This window comes from Lutra lutra, chromosome 13 (assembly GCF_902655055.1).
Source record: "Lutra lutra chromosome 13, mLutLut1.2, whole genome shotgun sequence".
Taxonomy (NCBI): domain Eukaryota; kingdom Metazoa; phylum Chordata; class Mammalia; order Carnivora; family Mustelidae; genus Lutra; species Lutra lutra.
Genome location: NC_062290.1, coordinates 83,998,629 through 84,020,590, shown reverse-complemented (window position 1 = coordinate 84,020,590; position 21,962 = coordinate 83,998,629). Strand labels below are relative to the sequence as shown.

General features: G+C 35.9%; 1 protein-coding gene across 7 annotated transcripts in view; it reads right to left on the bottom strand.

The window, feature by feature from the left end:
- RABGAP1 (RAB GTPase activating protein 1) overlaps positions 1-21,962 on the bottom strand; it is a 155,494-nt gene that overhangs the window by 42,630 nt on the left and 90,902 nt on the right. Inside the window, exon 2 of one of the 7 annotated variants that reach the window (XM_047699517.1) lies at positions 8,536-8,538. The exons of the other annotated variants lie outside the window; for them this stretch is intronic. Coding sequence (XP_047555473.1) covers positions 8,536-8,538 — 3 coding nt within the window. The remainder of the gene's footprint in view (positions 1-8,535; positions 8,539-21,962) is intronic. 7 annotated transcript variants of the gene reach the window in all.

The following is a 21,962-nucleotide window of genomic DNA, read 5'->3' as shown; positions in this document are numbered from 1 at the left end:
CTTTTAAAGTAGTAGAGTTCCCAGTCCTACTTTAGCGATATACAGCTAAGCGATGAAAATGATGTAAGTCCATATTTACCTCAAGGTCTTAAAACCTAGGGCACAGCTTAGAGGGACATGTATCTAGGTCTGGAAGTTGGGTCAGTCTCTTAAGCTGTATAATTTAGGTATGTTTCGTATCTTCTGTGACTAATATCGCCTACCTTACAAAGTTGTAGTAAGGGTTACATTAAATGTATACATAAAATTTAAATCTATAAAGAGCATCTACCAGTGTCTGACATGGATACAGAAAAGGCTGGATAAAAGTGGAAGGAAGCAATCTCCAGCACTGCTGAGAGTTGGGGCTATCCTCTGAACACACATATGTACACAATCACTAGTGATATGCAGAATACACACACACACACATAAGGTTCCTAGAATATATATTTTTACTCTTGTTTATCTTAAGTTCCCTATAAAACTATTCACGTAGGAATAGAAATTGTGATTCAGTTTTATAATTTCCACAGAGCCCAGCATAATGTAGGGCATAAAGTCAGTCAACGCTTGATAAACATACCTAATAAAGTTCAAATGCTTTCACAGGACTAAGCAATGGCAACACTATGTGGTCAACAGCCCGATCCAAACCAGGATCTCTAATGCTAACGTTTAATTCAAGATCCATGTGAATGAGGCACCACGCAATCAGGAAAGACCCTTATTAACCGGAACAATGAACAGAAATTTTTCCAAAGTTGACATATAGAGGGCTAACAGACACATGAAAAGATGCTCAACATCATTCATTACCACGGAAATGCAAATCTTAACTACAATGATTGTGGCACCTGGCTGGCTCTGTCGGAGGAGTGTGTACCTCTTGATCCTGGGGTTGTGAGTTCGAGCCCCATCCTGGATGTAAAGATTACTTAAATGAATAAATAAACTTAAAAAAGTCCCAAACAAAACTACAATGAGGTATCACCTCATAATTGTCAGAATGGCTAAGATCAAAAACACAAGAAAAAACAAGTGTTGGTGAGAATGAGGAAAAAAAGGAAAAACGCTTGAGCACTATTGGTGGGAATGCAAACTGGTGCAGCTACTGGGAAAAACAGTGTGGAGGTTCCTCAGAAAGTTAAAAATAGAACTGTCCTACTATCCAGGAATCACACTACTGGGTATTTACCCCTCAAATACAAAAACATTAATTCAAAGGGATACATTCACCCCCATGTCTACTGTAGCATTATTTACAAGGTCAAATTACAGAAGCAACCCAAGTGTCCACTGATAGAGGAATGGATCAAGAAGATATATTACATGTATATCTGTATATGTATGCATGTATATAATATAAATGTGGTATACACACACAAATGGAATATTACTCAGCCATAAAAAGGAATAAAATCTTGCCATTTACAACAACATAGATGGAGCTAAAGTATAATGCTAAGTGATAAATCAGTCAGAGAAAGACAAACACCATACGATTTCACTAATAGGTGGAATTTAAGAAACAAAGCAAACAAGCAAAGGAAAAACACAAAGAGAAACAAACCAAGACACAGACTCTTAACTACAGAGAACAAACTGATGGTTACTGGAGGGGTTGTGGAGAGGGGATGGGTGAGACAGGTGATGGGGATTAAAGAATACACTTATCATCATGAGCACTGTGCAACGTACAGAATCACCATATTGTACACCTGAAACTGATATATAACACTGTAATTAATAGTGAAATTAAAATAAACTTAATTAAACAAAACACAATATACCATTTAAACAAGAAATAGTACAGATCTGTGAAAAAACTGTATCTAGAATATATCTAGAACTCAAAAAAAAGATAATCTAATAAAATGGACAAAAATTTGAGCAGACACTTCATAAAAGAAAATAAATCAACAGCAAATAAGTAAATGAAAAAGTTAATTAAAACCACAACGAAATAGCCAGCCAAAAATGTCTGCCAAAAGAGAATGATTTCTTATGCACTGATAAAGAGGGCTATAATACCTGGAATACTCTGAAGAGAGTTATTTAATATAGTGACAATTTGGAAAATCAGAATTATAATTTCAAAGCAGCATTAATGCAGTTTCTGAAAGATTTTGGAGCTTGAAAGAAAAAGAGAAGGGAGATTGAAAACATTAAAACAATGACTAAGATGAATTTCACATTGACAAAGCTTTCCCAAAGTGATGAACAGATATGTCACTGACCTATATTTGGAATAGCTACAAAAAATTATTCTGAAAAATTGTTAATTCTATTCTTGAATTGTATCTGCACTTCTAAAGAGAATTCTTTCGAAGAAAATGTCAGATGCATTTACTCTAGAAATTCTGTAAAACAACAGTGTAAGTTCTGAAACATTCTAAGAGAGTGACAGATTGTGGCTTAACACAAGCACGAAGGTTAAATAAATTCTATTAAGAATTGAGAGGGAGGGGCGCCTGGGTGGCTCAGTGGGTTAAAGCCTCTGCCTTCAGCTCAGGTCATGATCCCAGGGTCCTGGGATCCAGCCCCTCATCGGGTTCTCTGCTCTGCAGGAAGCCTGCTTCCTCCTTTCTCCTCTCTCTCTGCTTGCCTCTCTGCCTACTTGTGATCTCTGTCTGTCAAATAAATTAAAAAAAAATCTTAAAAAAAAAAAAAGAATTGAGAGGGATATGGAAAACTTCAAAACAGACTATGCCAGTTACATCAGTCATATCAGATTAGTAATGAAGATAAGATGAAGGCACAGTTATTACAGAAATATGGTTTGGAAATTCAAATGCACATAGGATAGGAAAATATAACTGGTCTGTTCTTATTACTCTGCCATCCCTCATCCATTGATCATGGGAGTCATCAGAGAATTAAGGGGTAAAATACCCTTGAGAAAAGTTGCATTGGGAAATTCACATCCAAAAATTCAAAGCCTCAACAATACTAATGTATCGGGGAGGTCTATGGCCAACCACTGACTTAAAATATCTAGTCTTAGGAAGTATGCTGAAAAACTTGGGATTAAATCCATTTGACTTGCCAGAAGTCAAGCTGTACAAAGATGATCAAGAAATTCTAACAATGATGAATTTAGTTAGTTTGTATCAGAAGAGTGACATCATCAACTTAGAAAAGACTGAAGAACAGGGAATGGCAAAACTGTCAGTTGATATGTGACCTGAAATTTGTCAAAGTTATGGCAGAAGAGGGTTTTTTTCTCCATCGACTGGTTTTATGTTTGTCACTTCATCCCAAGAGAAGGAACTTTACTCTCCAGAAGAAAACTAAAATGCCCTATGAGTATGCAGTATTAGCATTTTACAAACTTTTTCTGTTAAGAGTCAGATAGCAAATAGTTTTGGCTTTGCAAGTCATTTAGCATTAAAATTACTCAATTCTCCCCTTGCAGAGTAAAAGTAGCCATAGACAATATGTAAATAAACAAGCACTCTGTTTTCTAATAAAACTTTATTTACAAAAACAAGAAGCATGCCTGATTTGGTCCCTGGGCCACAGTTTGCCAAGTCCTGCTCTAAATATGTATCACAGTAATTTTTTCATGGGCAATATGAACAGAGATTTGTAATGATTTTAAACATACTGACATGCTATTGATTAATTTCATGTTTTACAAGCATAAATTCTGTCACAAATAAGCTGCAATAACTTAAAATGTATATCCCTTTGAACATATGTGCTTTTCATGTAATAATGAATGTTAAAAATGTTTGCTGCATTTTACAGAAGTCAGTTCTCCAAAAGTCTGTAAATTTCTGTATCCCCAATGTAGCAGAAGTTTAAATTAAATCCTGTAAGTATGGTGGTATACTGTCCCTTACATTTCAATCAGCAATGCTCAGAAATCATATATACTATATTTACTGCTCAGCAATTATAAACATATGCACTGAAACATACTAGACTGTCTAAAATACAAAGAAAATATCAGATGTTGGTAAGGATATGAAACAACTGGAACTCTCACTTGTTGTTAATGGAGGTATAAAATGATACAACCACTTTGATGAATTACACAACAGTTTCTTGTAAAGTCAAACATACATATACCCAGACCCAGCAATTCTCATCCTTAATATTACATAGGAGAACCAAAAACATACAATCAAGAAAGGAAAAAGTTAAGAATGTTCATAATAACCGTATCTGTAATAGCCCCAAACTAGAAATCCCAATGTCCATCAACAGAAAAAGAGATAAATTATGGTATAATAATATAATGGAATACATACGTACATTGTTGGAAATAATTTCATTAAAAATTGTATTCTAAAATCTCAGTACATTTAAAATTTATTCATAAAACAAATACTGAGAATTAACACCTCATACTAACATCTAAATCTCTTTTATTGTCCCTTCTCATACTCCTGACAAACGGGACTACTCACTGTTGTTCAAAAATAACAAAATTAATGATACACTTTACTGCATTTTGTTATTTATCACGCAAGTGTGAGTGGGGGTTGAGGATGGCAGAGGGTAGGAGATAAGCAGAGGCAGAGGGAAAGGGAGAATCTTACACAGGCTCCACACGCACCATGGAGCCTGATGCGGGGCTTGATCTCATGATCCTGAGATCATGACCTGAGCTGAAATTAAGAGTTGGATTCTCAACCAACTGAGCCACCAAGGTGACCCACCTTACTGCATTTTAAAAGAAAAAAATCTAACTTTTTGTTTTCTTCATATAGTAACAAAACCCTTTTATTTTAATAAAACTTACTTTACTTCCTTCTTATGATAATACTGGGAGGAAATAAGAAAAAAGATAATTTCACAGTTCAGAAATAACTGTAGCTAATGTTTGATAGATGTGTTTTTTATGTAATTATTTTTATAAAAGTTCATACTGTTTTGAAAATTAGTTTTACTACCTGCAAAACATTCTGTGAGCATCTTTTCATATCACTTGACAATTATCTACCCTGCCATTTTTAATGCACAGTTACCTGTAACATGGCTATACCATAATTTACTATGCTAAATCCCTGACTTTGGAATATTCAGGCTGTTCTATTTCTTTTGCTATAAACAAGGCTGTAAAGCAGAGCCGTGATTCCTAAGGGAACAACAGCTTCCCATAATTTTATCATTCCCCCAAGATCCAGCATTTAAGCCTTGTGTCTTGGATTATGAATTACACTGCCAATTTGTTCTCCAGAAAAGTGTACCAATCAGTGTACACACCATATTAGTAGCACCCTTACAGCAATTATCCTGCTGTTTTGCAAGAGTCTTTTATGTACTTGTCTTACCCTTCTTCTAGTCTATGTATGACTAATAATTGTATCTAAAGTTGCAAAGAACTATATATAAAGTTATCTGAGTCCATCCCATACTAATTCCAATGCACTGTTTGCTGAACCCACATGTTGACTGATTGAAAGGCATTACCGCACAGGTATTTCCTTGCTCGGTCAGTTGATTAGAGGGTCTAGAAGTAATAAAATCCAGTAGCAGTGAGTACATCTATTGCCAGGATCTTGGTTTCTAATACCAGTTACCAGTAAAAGGAACCAGGACTCCTTAGAGAAATAATTGTTTCTAAGACTGGGGCAGGACATATAAGATGAACCTGCACTATCTAGAAGTGCCAGAAGAGTAAGGAAGTGCTTCCCCTGTATCCTGACTAAGAAGAAAACAAACCACAACAACAGGAGTGTGCCAGAGGGTAAGAGGAGCCAAAGAGTTCCCAATGGCCAAAGCTGGAACAATTAAAACAAAATAAACAAAGTAATACTGGATTATAATCCAAGTATAAAACAAAAATCCATGAGTCTATACTTACATAAACAAATGACTAAATAAATAAAGGCATGGGGAGGGGTGAGACAAATATCCTATGCAGAAGAATTCCCAGTAACGTATGCAGACACGCTGCCCTCCTGGAGGAAGCCCATTCCTGGTGTGAGCGGTGCAGAGCGACTTCCTTCAGAAGAATACACTATGGAAAGGGGAAAAACTGACTTAACAGTGAAGAAATATGACAAATATGCCCTCAGCCACATGATCAAGGTCAAAATCACAGTGGTGAGTCATGGTGATAGTCCCTACCCTTGATAAGAGATGATAAAAATGGTGCTTTACCTATATGCTCATCAACAAAACTCATAACCTCATTAAGAAAAACAGATCAATTCCAGCTGAAGGGCATTCTATAAAATACCTGACCAGTATTCCCTAAAACCATCAAAATCATCAAAAACAAGCTGAAGTATAAAACATTGTTACTGTCAAGAGGAGCCTAAGGAGACATGAAGATGAAATGTAATATAGTATCCCTGAACAGGATCCACTACAAGGAAAGGGCATTAGATAAACATTAAGCAAAACTAAATAAAGTGTAGGGGTACCTAAGTGGCTCAGTCTTTTAAGCAGCTACCTTCAGCTTGAGTCATGATCCTGGGGGCCCTGGGATAGAGTCCCATATCAGACTCCCTGCTCAGTGGGGACCCTGCCTCTCCCTTTGCTACTTCCCTCCCTGCTTGTGCTCTCTCAAGCTCTCAAATAAATAAAATCTTTAAAAAAACCCCTAAATATAATTTCAGTTAATATTAATACAACTATATTGTTTACTAAACATAAGATGTTTAGTTAACATCTTACATGCAGGGTATGGGAACACCCTATACTATTTTCACAATTTTTATAAATCTAAAACCATTCTTAAATACAGTTTATTAAAAGAAAAAAAATGGAAATGGCATTATCTCCTTATACAATATGGAAATTTGGACTTTTAGCAAGGTTAAGCCACCCAAGTTCACATACCAATAATGATCTGCACTTATTAGCCACTCAATAAAATGCTAAACAGAATATGTGGAATAAAACTGGTGAAATGAATGCTGTGGGTATAAGCTTATTAGTAATCAGAAGTAGGTTCTGTTCATGTGACAGATTTATAGATGACTTCTCTCTTGGCCTGAACTCTTACGCCCTTTTAGTGTATATGATATAAAGCAATGGTGAAGCTTTGTTATTTAATTTTTAAGGTTCTTCTAAAAATAAGTCTGCAGAGAAAGCCCTAAGGAAATAATAATACTTATATGCTGTTTTCTTCTCTCCATCTAAGTTTTGAAAGTCATCCATTAGTTCAAATCACAGTGGTACCACATTCTGTAATTTTTCTGGATAACTATTTTTATATCTTACTGTGAGAATTGGCCCACTGGGTAACTTCTCAGGATTAACAAGGTACTGGGAACTGGCGGAAACTCTTTGAATACACACCCTTTGTAAACTCAAGTTGAAAAATAGAAAGCTAAGAATGGCAGGAAGAAAAGGAAAGTACCCAAACAAAGAAAATACAGTGGAAGGCTGCCATGAGAAATAACCAACACAGGGAAGATTATTATTTCCAGAGTAGCTTGTTGCCTAAAGAAAAAGTTAGAAAGATCTTGGGACTAGTGTGTAATGTTAATAAATGATTTGTTAAAAGCCATCATGTAACACTTAAGAAAACAAAATAAAACAGAAACCACCAAAACCCCACTCAAATCTACTATACCGTATTCTATCTTTACACGTTTTTACAGAAATAAAAAAATTTGATTATATCTTGCTCTTAAAGTCAGCTATAGCTTGTAAGAAATGAATTTTAAAGACTTAATTTTTAAAATCCCCTAGGATAAAAACTCAAAAGAAGAAAAAAGAAATTGAAGGGGTGCTACATGTTTATAAGGGAATAAATGAGGACTGAAAACATCCTTGAGGTATAATCATTCTCTCTTAATTACGTAACTCTCATCATATGTTATTTAATTATATATGTTTTGGAAACAGCAGACTTGCTTAAGTAAAAAAATAAAGAATAAGACTTCTACGCCAGTGAAAATAGATGTTCTTATGTGTGGACGAGACCAAGATGGTCCTACACAAATCTGAAAAATCTGGAAATTTTATTTCAATTGATCATGTTAAATCTAAGCATTTCTAACTGGATGTAACCAAAAAAGGTGATTAAGGAAAACAGTAACAATTATTCTGTCTCTTGAACAATAGCTTTGTCTTTAAAAATCAAATACTATAACCCTCTTAAAGAATGCCTCACACAGGAATTCTGACAAAATAAAAAGAAGGTATCTGTGATATTCCTAGAGATTTCTGAAATTTTGAAGATTCCTGAGATGTGTTTGGAGACTTAATAAACAGACTTACAGGTTACCATAAATTCTCTGACACTGCATGCAATGCTTTGCATGTATTTTTCTAAGAGGAATGTTTAGGAATTTTAAGACTCACTAGAATGTGGAAGTTCATAAGCGCAGAGACTTGTTTTTTTCATGTGCCATCTACAGCTCCTAGAAGAGTCTGACAAATGGTAGACGTTCATCAGGTATTTGTTGAATAAATGAATTCTCAAAGGGATATATGAGACACCTAAGGTTCAGGGCCACTCATTTTTTGCTGACAAATTTGCTTTTAGAGACTTAAAAATAATTAACCAACAATAACAAGAGCTAAGATGGATCTGCTGCCATGGTTTTAACTGCCTTACGTACAGACAGATCGACCCATCTTAACCTTCTGACAACAGGGGAAGAAGTTAAATCATCTGGCTAGAAAGGGGAGAAGCTGGGCCTGGAACCCAATTCTTCTGGCTTTTTAGCTCACATTCTTAACCTAGACAAACATACTGTAAAAGTGAGCAAAGTCCCTTATCAGTAGTGAGTGACCTTTCTAGTTCCTAACATATGAAAAAAAGGCTTTTGTCTTCTAGCTCTTATAACTAAAACTGACATGACAGACTTTAAAAATATGCTTTTTCTTTTTACTCATATGGAAGTGCTTTCTTGGATAAGGGTTGTTCGGTGGGCTTAAACAGAAGTAACTAAGGCCCTTCATGCAGACAGAGAACAACATGCAGACAGAGAAATATATATAATGCTCTTAAACATAAAAACAAAGTGAAGAAAATCTCAACATGTGGCCCTTCTAGAAGTTATTCAAAGAAAAGGCATTTTCCCTAAATGCTATTTGGATTCCAACATGTATCTTAACCATAAGACCTTGTACATCAGTGGTGGCTCTTTCCCATCAGACTTGAGATTTATGATTTTGGCATATTTCCAACTTTGGGAGAGAGCCAAGGGACAAAATGTGTATTTGTCAGGTTTTCCTGTTTGGGACTTAGCGCCCTGTGGGGGATCTGCAATTTTAGTACCTAATTCAGAAATCCACTGTATATTACCAACATCATAATTTATCTCACCCAAATGAAATTACAAAGAAGGTAAATCAGGCAGCAGGAAAAATGTTGACATATAATATAAATGACGCAGTAAGTGTTTTTGGTTTTTTCCCCCTATGAATAATGTTAACTAGAACACTGTAGAGCACAGTATGAAATACCTCTGCTAATCATCCTTTTTTTTTTTTTAAATCATTTCTCAGAAACAAAACCCATTTGGGTTTCTCTATTTTTGTCTCATTTAGAAAACTGCCCTTCCATCTCAAGACAATTAGATAACTATATCAACGTCCAATGCTACTAATCTTCCTTCATTCTCTTTTTCCCTTCCAATAAAGAAAACTTACTCTAAACATACACAACAAAAAGACAACCATGTACTACGGCAATGAACTGCCAGAGAATGTTATACAGAGCAGACTCAGCAGGCTCCAGTAATGTCTGCCAGACAAGCAAGTGCCTCTAACTTTAATACATACTTTAGCCCTTGTCAGCTGAACAATTCTATACTTCTTAGGTTAATTCTATCGCATACAGTATGACAGAAAATCGGATGACTTCTTCAGAAAAGATAGTTTTTTAATAAAATAATGTACTGCTATCGCATTGTTTCAATCCAAATATGGCATTATAGTGCCATTCTAAAAATAAACTTAAGTCCCCTGTGATATGCAGTCTTTTAGCTATGTTCATTTCCTTTTAGGGCTCAAGTTTCCCACAGGAAAATTATTCAATGTTTGGCAAAACGGTCCCAAATCATGTATAGATAAGGCATAAATGCTAACTGCACTGTCAACCTTTTCCTGCTTTGTTATCGTTGCTTCTTCTTCATAGTAATCCATCATGGAGAGGCCCAAGAAGCAGGAAATACTCATGAACTGTTGCCTGACAAAAGTGAACACAAAAAGTGTCATTTTGATTAAAAGCTGAGAGGGGAGGTAATCTATGAGTCAGCTAAATTTGAAGTCACAAAACTATGAAATACAAAGGCATATTCCAAACACTTGTTTCTGATAACTGTGATAATTTCCAAATACTTACTTCAATTATATTACTGAGTAAGACCATGTATCAAATGCCTTCTTTGCACAGCTTAATAAAGACTCTACTGTTTGACTTACACTATTTGCTTAAAGGTTTTATAAAGCATTCTGTGTCCAGAACCAAATCTTCTTAAAATCACCCATTCATGATATACCACACACATTATCAAGATATATTTCTCAAGCTGTATTTTTATATAACCAAATAATCAAATTATGATTTCTAAGAAAATATTTGTATTTCATAATCCTTAACAAATACTCAGTTTTAAAGTTAGTTTCTTCTGAAAATAACTCTTAAACTAAGAATTAAGTAGCAAAAATATACAGCAACTACAGAATAGCTAGATATATTAATATGACTTTACAATTCTACAGAGTTCCCAGCTCTTATAACAGTTAACACAACTGAGAATCTGTGTTTGAATGATATTAATCACAGACACCTTCATCTGTGAACTGCTGAACTGCACTCAGAATTCTATAAGAGGTCTGCATTCATATACTTACTCACACACTATATGTTCTGGGTTTTGATATCTATTTTAGTTATATATTTTTATATAGCTTTCAGGCAAAAATAATGTTTCCTTGAGCCCCAATACACAAGAAAAATGTTTGAGATTTTAATATTTCCCTAAAAAATTAATCTTAAACAATTACCGAGAAATAAATATTTAAATATTTAAAAGCGATCTTATTTCATCATTAATGTATAAAGCTGTAACTATATAGATCTTTTTTTATCAACCTAAAAACTCAAAACTTACCCGCACAAAGGTATAATACTAACCAAAGTCTATCAGCACTTTTGTAGTAATGCCTTTCTACATAGGTAGTAAGAGCCCTCCTGAAATTAAGTTTTTTAAAATGTTTTTCTAGTTAAAGTTCTTGGGAAACAGCACTTTTAAAAGATACTGGACAAGCAGTGATCTTCAATTTTATTTAAGCAAAAACTTCACCCTCTAATCTCAACAGCAGTACAAGTACTATAAATAGCCATGCAAGCTTTCTAGAACCACCCATGTCATGTATTTTCACTTGCCCTAACAAACATTTCTGAGGTGGCTGCCAGTCATCAACAGAACTTTCTAACTAAGATTTTAATTGGTTTGGTTGTAAGTGCCAATGGAAAATATTTAATAACATACCAAAATCTGAGTACTTGTTTTCCTTTTTTCCCCAAACCTGCTAGCAACTCCCATTTTCTAAGCACTTGACAAATGTTGAACAATCCTTTGGGCTTACTTTGGTGGTATGACTGAGCCTAAGGGAGGTGTAAGACCGGGCAGGATTTGAGTCCCAGCTCCACAACTAATTAAGTCACCACTCTGGGTCTCCCTTTCCCCATCTGTGAAAGGAAGGGTCTAGATTGCGACCTCTAAGGGGTCTTCTAGCCCTGTGACTTTAGGATTCTATATTATGTAATTTACCCCTTCAAAAATCTTAAGTCCATCTCCACTTCCTAATTAAAATCAAATCCCTAGCCATTTATTCCAGACTAGGTCATCCCAATTTATTTATCTATCTTTCCTTCTTTTTAAAAAAGATTTTATTTATTTATTTGAGAGAGAGAGAGAGCAAGTGAGCGCATGCAGAAGTTAGGGGGCGCAGTAGAGGGAGAGGGAGTGGACTCTCCGCTGAGCAGAGATCCTGAGGTGGGGCTCGATCCCAGGATCCCGAGATCCTGAGCCAAAGGCAGACACTCAACTGACTAAGCCACACAGGCGGCCCCCCCAATTTATCTTTCTGACCTTACTCTGCATCATACCTCAACTTGAAACCTCTGGTTTATCCATGCGGCCATATTCACACAAGGAAGACAGCAGCACCTGTTAACATGTACTGAATGCTTACTATGGGCCAAGAGTTTCACATGCATTAGCTCATTTAATTCTAATACTTGCATGAAATAGTGCTTTTAATTAAGGCAACAGAGACAAAGGGATTTCATACCTTGCCGTAGGTTCACAGTTATTAACTGGCAGAGCTAGAATTCAAACTCAAGTCTGCCTCTCAAGCACATACTTTTCATCACTACATATTACATGGTCTATTTCTTCTTTTTTTTTTTTTTTAAGATTTTATTATTTATTTGACAGAGAGCTTGCTAGTAGGCAGAGAGGCAGGCAGAGAAGAGAGGGGGAAGCAGGCTCCCTGCTTAGCAGAAAGCCTGATGTGGGGCTCAATTCCAGGACCCTGAGATCATGACCTGAGCCAAAGGCAGAGGCTTAACCCACTGAGCCATCCAGGCGCCCCACATGGCCTATTTCTTAAGTACATAAATGACCCCTCTTCATTCAGAGCTCTTTGAAAAGCTTAAAATACCCCTTGCCATGATTTCATTTTTTCCTAGTACAACTCATTTTTGAATTTCTTTTTTTTTTTTTTAAAGATTTTTTATTTATTTATTTGACAGAGAGAGAGATCACAAGTAGACGGAGAGGCAGGCAGAGAGAGAGAGAGAGAGAAGCAGGCTTCTTGCTGAGCAGAGAGCCCGATGCGGGACTCGATCCTAGGACCCTGAGATCATGACCTGAGCCGAAGGCAGCGGCCCAACCCACTGAGCCACCCAGGCGCCCCTCATTTTTGAATTTCAATGAAAGGGATACCTCTTCACCACTGCAGTCCCAAATTTCCTTTTTACCTCTAACCTACTAAATAAAGCTTTTACTCTAAGCCTCAATGACTTGTTCCTTAATGAAGTACATCTAAATGTGCATACCTTAATGTCTAAGAATTGCACAGAAGTAATCCTCCAGCACAACATACTATAAAAGCAGGACAAAATACATAAAACACCAAGGTACTGATGGAGCAAATCATTATGGCAGTACTTGAGGGGTTTATGATTCCTGCAAAAAGGGTGGGTCACTCCACATTCACCCAGGGCTTTCCTCTGAGTACATTCCAGTTTACAGCAAGCCCTGGAGGTTACTGGGAGATTCTGACCTCTGTGTGACAAAGAAATAATAGCAACAATCTCTTACTGAATTTCTATGCACAATTCTACATACTTAAAATGTATAGTGTCTGAATTTCACAATAATTCTAACAAAAAGGAGAGTAAGCCCATTTTACAGAATAGAGAACCAAGGGCTAGAGATTCCAAAATCCATGCTCTTTTCATTACTTTCCTCTTTATCTTAGGAGAAAAGTGATCCAAGAATATAAACATAAAGAGCTTTACATTATAATGTAACATGCATCTAATCTTAAACCAACCCCTTTAGTGTTGGCATCATCATAACTCAAACATGAGTATACTTCTGAAGTTCAGACAGATTAAGATTACCTAATAAATAGCCAGAATGAGTACCTAAATTCTGTTTTAACTTCATTTCCAGTGCTCCATAGGATACAATACACATCCTCGGTACAAGGATGTTAACAATTCATGATGGTAACATAGTCTAAGTAGGAAGGGTTTCAATTACTACAAATATCATGTCATGAAGAAAAAGAACTTTTAAAAATGAAAAAGACTTTTGAGTCAGATTCTGCTCCCCAAGGGCCAATGAAGACAGAGACCCACAAATGGCCTTTTTAATTTTTTTATTTCTGGTCTAGCTATAAATAACTGGTTTTGGCAATGGGGATTTCCCCAGTCTTTCTGGAAGAAAATTCATAAAGAAATCATGCTGTTTAATGCTGTAACTTCTGCTTTCTCCCCCAAATATTAATTTACTAATTCAATAGGTATTTATTAAAAGCTGATAGACACAGAATTTAGAGTTTGACTTTGAAAAGACTTACTTTTGTATGTTGTTCACAGCCAATACAATCGTTTTATAACAAACCAATAAATCTTTCATTAAGTGATTTTTATCATGGTAATGTAACATAAAGATGTACTTTTTACTCTGCAAAGGGCACTCTCGTGTCATATGTTGCTTTGATAATTGTTGGTTACTTTATTAGTCTATTGTCTATAGATCTTTTGGGTTCCTCAAACTCTGCCCAGCTGAATACTTTCAGCAATCTTATACAAGGGGTGGGCTGAGATAACACTACAGAGATCTTACTTTTCCCAGAACCTTGCCATCTCATATACTGCCTTCTAAGGAAAGTCATCTAACACACATCTCCTTACCTATGAATACTGCATAGTACTTCACGTTCCACTCATCATCTCATATTCCCACTTGCCATCTGATACTGTCTTGTACTATAGACACCTGCATACCAGTATACATATACTCATCAAACACACACACACACACACACACACACGTTTGTTTTCATGATTTCCTTCCCAGGATGTCAAAGAAGATGCTTTCAAGTCTGTTATCTTCCCTTGGTAAAAACCAAAATTAAAAAATGTGTAAAAAGACCCAAACAGATACCTATGCATCATCATGATGTAGTAGATTGGAATCAAAAAGGTCTTACAGACCCCAAAACAGGCTTCCACAATTGTAAAAGAGGGATAATATATCCCCTTTGCCTGTCTTCCTAGGAGGATAAGAATAGGAAGTTGCTCTATATAGGACCAGAGACAACAGAGTGCTATAAGGTTCTCATTTTCTACTTTAGTATGTTCTAAACCCATGCTTTCTGGTTTCCCTCTACTTCTGCTGAAATTTATTTGCCTTTTCCTAAATGTGGTTTAGGCTTCTTATAAAAAATAATATACCTACTTATCTGGAAAGGTCACAGCACAAAGCTTACAAAGAAAAATAGCAGACCCTAGACCCCTCACTCCTCCCATCTTGCTCCCTGCTCCCCAGAAGCAACCATTTCTTCCTTTCCTTTTTCTTTTTTCTTGGCTGATTTCTCTCTTCCTATTTCTAAATATAATAATATATATCTAAATATAATAATATATATATAAATAATATACTTAAATTGCTATTTTCTGTGTGTGTGTGTGTGTGTTCATACATATCTTCCATACTTTCTAGTATGGAAGATGATACCGTACCTGTCATAGTCCCCAAACTCACCCACCTGCCACACGCACTTCTCTTCCTTGACTCTCAATGTAATTTTGCTACAATTTTTAGTTAAATCAATATTGTTCATAGCTAAATCACAGAATATATCATAACTAGACTTCCTTTGCTAATTTTCCATTTTGTCTGCACAGTTACTAATTGCTCCATTTCCATTTTGTCTGCACAGTTACTAATTGCTCCATTTTTCTTCTCAATATTCTATGTATATCAATCACCAATTCTTCCCCAACAAATGTGACAGAATTGTAAATGAAATCCTGGGGCATCTGGGCAGTTCAGTCGGCTAAGCGTCTGACTCTTGTTTTCAACCTTGCTCATGATCTCAGGGTTGTGAGATCAAGCCCCTCTTTGGGTTCTGCACTGGGCATGGAGCCTGTTTAGGATTCTCTCTCTCCTCTCTCCCCTTCTTCACACACACCTGTCTCTCTCAATAAATAAATTTTAAAATTAAAAAGTAAATAAATAATTAAATAAAAAGAACTGCAAATTCCTCTCAGTTATTTTTTTCTAAAGACATACTTCCTAGAGTCTTCCTTCCTTCTACTCCAACTTGGATGAGTTGCCATCTAGGTTTGCTGCACAGCTGATATCCCATGGCTTTCCTTCTCCATCACCATGGCAATTCTCTTCCCCTCGGTCCTGTGTTGGGAGCCCCTGCTTCCTGGTTTGTCTGTCTTCCACTTTTTAAATTTCAACCACTGTTCTGGGGAAGCATATCTTTTGGTAACTCACTGAGAAAAGATGTAAGGCAGGTAAATATTTTTGAGACCCTGCATATCTCAAAATGGGTTTTTACTCTCACACTTGAAAGTAAGTTTGGGTATAAAATTCTAGGTTTAAAAAAAAACAAAAACAAAATACTTGTCAAAAATTAGAAGTTATTCCCAGTTATCTCCTTGCTTCAATGTGGCACAAAGTTCAGTGCTATTTAGATCTCTGTACTTAGCATGTTCCCACTCTTCCATCCTTACTCCAGACCAAGAAGCTATTGAGATTTTCCTTTATCCCCAGTGTTCTGAGATTTTATGATTCGCCATCATAGAGTCTTTTTCATACACCAACCTCGTCCTTTTCATTATGGAAACTCATATCTTTCAGTTCTAAAAATTTTTCTTCTGATATTTCTCTGAAAATTTCCTCATTTCCTCCCCCCACATTCTGTTTCTGAAAATCATGTTAGCCAGATATTGGGCCTCCTCTATTGCGTCTCTGTCTTGTTTTTAACTGTATTACCATCTTTTGTTTCATTATCCTACTTCAATTTTACCTTCCAACTTTTCTGATTTAAAAAATACCTCATTAGGGGCGCCTGGGTGGCTCAGTGGGTTAAGCTTCTGTCTTCAGATCTGGTCATGATCTCAGGGTCCTGGGATACAGCCCCACATGGGGCTCTCCGCTCAGCAGGGAGCCTGCTTCCCCTCCTCTCTTTGTCTGCCTCTCTGCCTACTTGTGATCTCTGTCAAATAAATAAATAAAATCTTAAAAAATAAATAAAAAATAAAATAAAAAATGCCTGATTATACTTTAAATCTCAAGAGCTCTTTCTTATTCTCTTCCTGTTCATTTTTTAAAAAATGGCAACTTACTCTCTTTTCACAGATGCAAAAGCTTCTCTGAAAATATATTTTGGAAAACATACTGGATTTACTTTTAAAAGTTTTGTGACTTGCATTGTTTCTATTTCCTCCGATTTTTGTTTGTTTTGTTTGTTTGGGCCTGTGTATTATGTAAGATGCCTTTCTCAAAAGACCAGTGATCTTTGGCTAACTGTAAAAGAGGAGTAAATACACTAATTGGAAGTTCTGTATGGATAGGTGGGATTTGCTGACTGACAGGCATCAACTTAAAGTGACTTGGGCAGGTAACACGACTGGTTTGGGAGCCCTCAAGTATCAGTCCCCAGACTAGACTCCTCTTATCTTCTGGTTAGAAGATTTAAAGCTGACTGAGAGCATTTTGGGAGCACAGAAGGAAAAAAAAACTGATTATTTAATACACAGACTTTTTTTTTTACAAGAAAGGAATCACGTTGATTCTTTATAACTGCCAATTAATTGCAATGACTGGCATATAGCACAGATTGCTGCATAAGGGCTTCTTAACTATTTAAGCTTTCCCTAAAGCCACTGTTGTTTCATAAAAGAATTTTCCACACCTTCCAAGCCATTTCATCTAAAGCATATCCCTCTGAACACATGATTGATAGCATGTTAAGAAAAGAAAGGAAGACAAAACTAGAAAACTGGTAAAGACTGAAAGACAAAGAAAAACCACAGAATTAGTCACCAAGCTAGGCTCTACCTCCTCTTTCCTTGTGACTGATTTTTATGGCATACCTTATCTGGAATCAGAGCCAAGAAGGTGACGTGATCCAAGTACATATTCCTTATCCAGGCCAGGAGAAACTGGCAGTTTGACAGCACCACCATAAGTTCCCTTGGCCCAGGCTACAGGGTTTCCAGGAGTAGTTACCTGGCATACAGAGAACACACATTCCCACACTGGTCTTTTGGTCCTAAAAAGATATCTTTTATCATTTAGAATTAAGAATAGCCTTGAGCAGGGGGGCGCCTGGGTGGCTCAGTGGGTTAAGCCGCTGCCTTCGGCTCAGGTCATGATCCCAGGTCCTGGGTTCGAGCCCCACATCGGGCTCTCTGCTCAGCAGGGAGCCTGCTTCCTCCTCTCTCTCTGCCTGCCTCTCTGCCTACTTGTGATTTCTCTCTGTCAAATAAATAAATAAAATCTTTAAAAAAAAAAAAAAAAAAAAGAATAGCCTTGAGCAAAGAGAAGACTGCTTGCTTATAGGCTCTGGCCCACCTTTTGAACACCACTGCTCTATAATGACTAGAAGTAATATCAGTGATTAGAAGTAATAATAAGAAAGAATCATTCATTAATTCTGTAGAGTTGACCAGAACTTGCTCTGAGCCAGGTCCCATGTTAGATTTTGGGGAAAAAGAGCTGAAGTGATACTACAGTTCCTGCCTTTAGAGACTTTACAGACAAGTAAAGGAAGTAAATGAAAATAGTTTTATACTGAATTTAATGCTACTGTTGTTTTCGAAAGGTGAGGGTTTATCATGCCTCTCTTCCCAAATTTGGGATTGCTAACCCACACCGAGCTTCTAAGACCTTAATGTGGGGGGGTGGGGGGGGAACTATATCCTTATGTGGACTTCTTCAGATGTGAAACCATGGTAAATACAAATAATAGTACTTGTGTTTTTATTGCAAAGCACTTCACATATTACAAAATTAAATCCATATCTAATTCAATTGTCAAAGTAACCCTATGAGGGATGAGGAGATTATCTCCTTTTATTGAAGAAATTAAGTGCTGGGTGCTTGGGTGGCTCAGTCGTTAAACATCTGCCTTTGGCTCAGGTCATGATCCCAGGGTCCTGGGATTGAGCCCAGCATTGGACTCCCTGTTCAGCTGGTAGCCTGCTTTCCCCTCTCCCACTCCCCATGCTTGTGTTCTCTCTCTCGCTGGGTCCATCTCTGTCAAATAAATTAATAAAATCTTAAAAAAAAAGAAGAAATTAAGTGCTCAGAGAAGTGACTTGCCCTTACAAAACTAGTTAATTTGAAACAAAAACCTAGATATTTTATTTTCAGTTCAAAGTTCCTTTTAATCATATCATGATACACTCTTCACCCAAATTTTGAAGAAAAGCCTAATGACTCAGTTGCAACTATAAGAAATGACTAGGATAATGCCAAGATCTGCAGAATGTACTAATAATGTATACATTTAATATAAAATAATTAGGTTTCCTTCAACCTGAAATGGAAAAATTATACAAAAACAACACAGAGAACAGTTTGTGAAGACTTTAAAAAATCAAAAATGCCACAATTCTCCCATCCTTAATCTTCCCATAATCTGCTCATATAACAATAAATTCTGGTTTGCCAATAATTTATTTCACAAGTCTTCTATGGTACAAAAACACAGAGAAATTAAAACATTTCCCACAAAGCCACTGCACAGATTTTCAATCAAACTTGAAAGGGTGAGGAAACACTCCCAGAAACCACTCTGCTGTCTGGGAACTTGTAACCCTGTTACTTCAATTTCAAGTTCAAAGAGTGGACAATGCATTTATAGTACAAAAATTCAAGTTTTCCCAATCTTTAAAAATACTAAGACCATTATTCAAGTAAAAAGGAAAAGCCCTTAAAAAGGCTCAAAAAGAAATCCATCAAGCAATAACGCTTAAAGAAAACCCTTTCCAAAATGGAATGTGGGAGTGTGCAGATCCATGAACAATTTAAATATCCTTTCTGGTGTAAGACAGTTCTTTAATTAAAGTAGACCACCTGTCTTTTTGTAACTGCTTTTCTGTTCTAAGAGAAAAACAAAACACATCTCCTCTGAAATCATGTACAACTAATTTACAAACATAACCATTAGTTATTGTCTTATCTGAACATTTACTATGAAACAATTTCAACACAATCACCAAAAGCTTATGCTTCCTCTGCTATCAGTCATATACCATATATAGTTAAATGCACTGTCTTGCCAAGGCCCAAGGTAATTGAATCTAAAAATATACTTTTCTTTTCATTCTGAACTAGCCAGATTGGTATTTAAACCAAACGTCATCAAATGCTGCAATAAATTTGCCAGGATGAAAAGGTTATTTAAATACAAACTGTTCAAATGTATCACACACAAAAAAAGACTTAGTGATTACATCCAGGCTCATCCCCCAACATGTACACACATAAGAAAATAAAAATTAAAAAACAAAACGAAATTAAAAAACAGTAAAAAACACTGAAGGTGAGAAAAGAACTAATAACTAAAAGAAAAGGCAGACTTTATATAGTCCAATGAAGACTATAAGATAAACAGGAAAAACATCTGATATTAAGCAAGTATCAGCTGGGGGAATGGGGGAATTTTTCTTTAAATTACTACACATACTTAGTTTCTACTTTGGTTTTAGGCAAAGACAGTGACAGATTTTAATGTGAAAAAATATTTCTAATAACATCTAAATTTGGTACTAGGACAAAAGAAATGTAAAAATCCGTTAACAAAAGCTCTTATTAAAAGAGTTGTCTTCTGAGTCATTAAAAAATCAGCTTGAGGGGTGCCGGGTGGCTCAGTGGGTTAAAGCCTCTGCCTTCGGCTGGGATCGAGGCCTACATCAGGCTCTCTGCTCACCGGGGAGCCTGCTTCACTTCCTCTCTCTCTGCCTACTTGTGATCTCTGTCTGTCAAATAAATAAATAAAATCTTAAAAAAAAAATCAGCTTGATTAGCCACTTCCAGAAAATCAAATAGATATTTTCTCTTTTCCATAAAATTTCCATAAGATCTGTACCAAAGGGTTTTCTCTTTTCTCACAAGATGGAACTCCATTGCAGGAAAAAATTAAAAGGGCTCAGCATCTGCAAAAGTAAAAATCCACTGATTTAACATCAGTTTTATATATATATATATATATATATATATATATATATATATATATATATAATCTTTGAGATTCTCATTTTGCTAAACTAAAAACTCACAAGCAAACTGCAAATCTGAACAGGTTACATTCTCCAACACGTATGAAAAGGGAATTTTGGTTTTTTTAGATTTGTGCCACATAAATAAAGGAGAAATGTACAGAACCATTTTTCAGAATCCAAAAGAAAAGGTTTTCCAATTCAAATGGCAATTAAACAGCCATTCATTGTTAAAATAACTTACAATTTTAATGAGTTCTAAATATTGAAACAGCTTAGAATCAAGTTTTCTAATAGTAAATATAAAGAACAAGCAAGCAAGCTTTTGGGAAGAATTCAGAATCTGAAATTTCAAAGTTTATGTAACACTGATTCACTTGAAATTAAGTAGTTTAAGTAGAACACATATTTGAGGTTAAAATCAAACTGGTATCTAAAACCTAAAATCGTAAGACTGCTGTCCTTCACTTTAAACGGGGGCAGCAGGTTTTCTAATATATGACAAAAAAAAGCCCAAAGCCTATCTCCCTGTTTTATAAATATCCGTGTCCTTTCTTGGATTCAAAATGCCACTTTAACCCATTTTCCTTGGGTTTCTTCCATCTCACTGAATACCATTGTTGTATTCAGATTATAACATCTAGCCAAAGGCAGAGATCATGTAAGTCCCCTGAAGACTTCCAAAACATTAAAACCAGTAGAAAAAGCAGAGGAAATACTCTCATGCCTGGAGCTCCTGGGAAGTCCTTCTCTCCTTTTAGAAAAATAAACTTCTTGTTCTAAAGATAATCACTCGAAGAACAAAACAGCACTAGTACATACAAATATACAGCACTCTCGATAATTCTACAGAGTTAACGTTAATAACATCCTATAGGTTTTGCTAGTACTTTGGCTTAAAAAAAGGAAGACTAAGTAAAGAACTGTTATACCAAAGGACTTTTTTTTCCTCAGAAAGAGAATAGCAATAAAGATGTCCTTTCTCATTTTCCTTCTCTCATTCAAATGTGCATTCCTTAACACTAACTAAAAAAGATTGCTTATAAAAAGAATTAGATGCTACTTTGTTGATTCCATTTAACCAAAAAGAGAACATCTCAATCCCCTTCTATTTTCTAAGAGTACTAGTTAAATATACTGTATATTTTCTGACTCAATTGCTTAGGACACCTTTCTCCCAGATATTCTGATATTTCAAAACTCTCTGGATTAAAAAAAAAGAGAGAGAGAGAGAAGACTAAAGATTTACTTTTGTATGTTTTCACCATTACACAGAAAAATGGCAGCAATT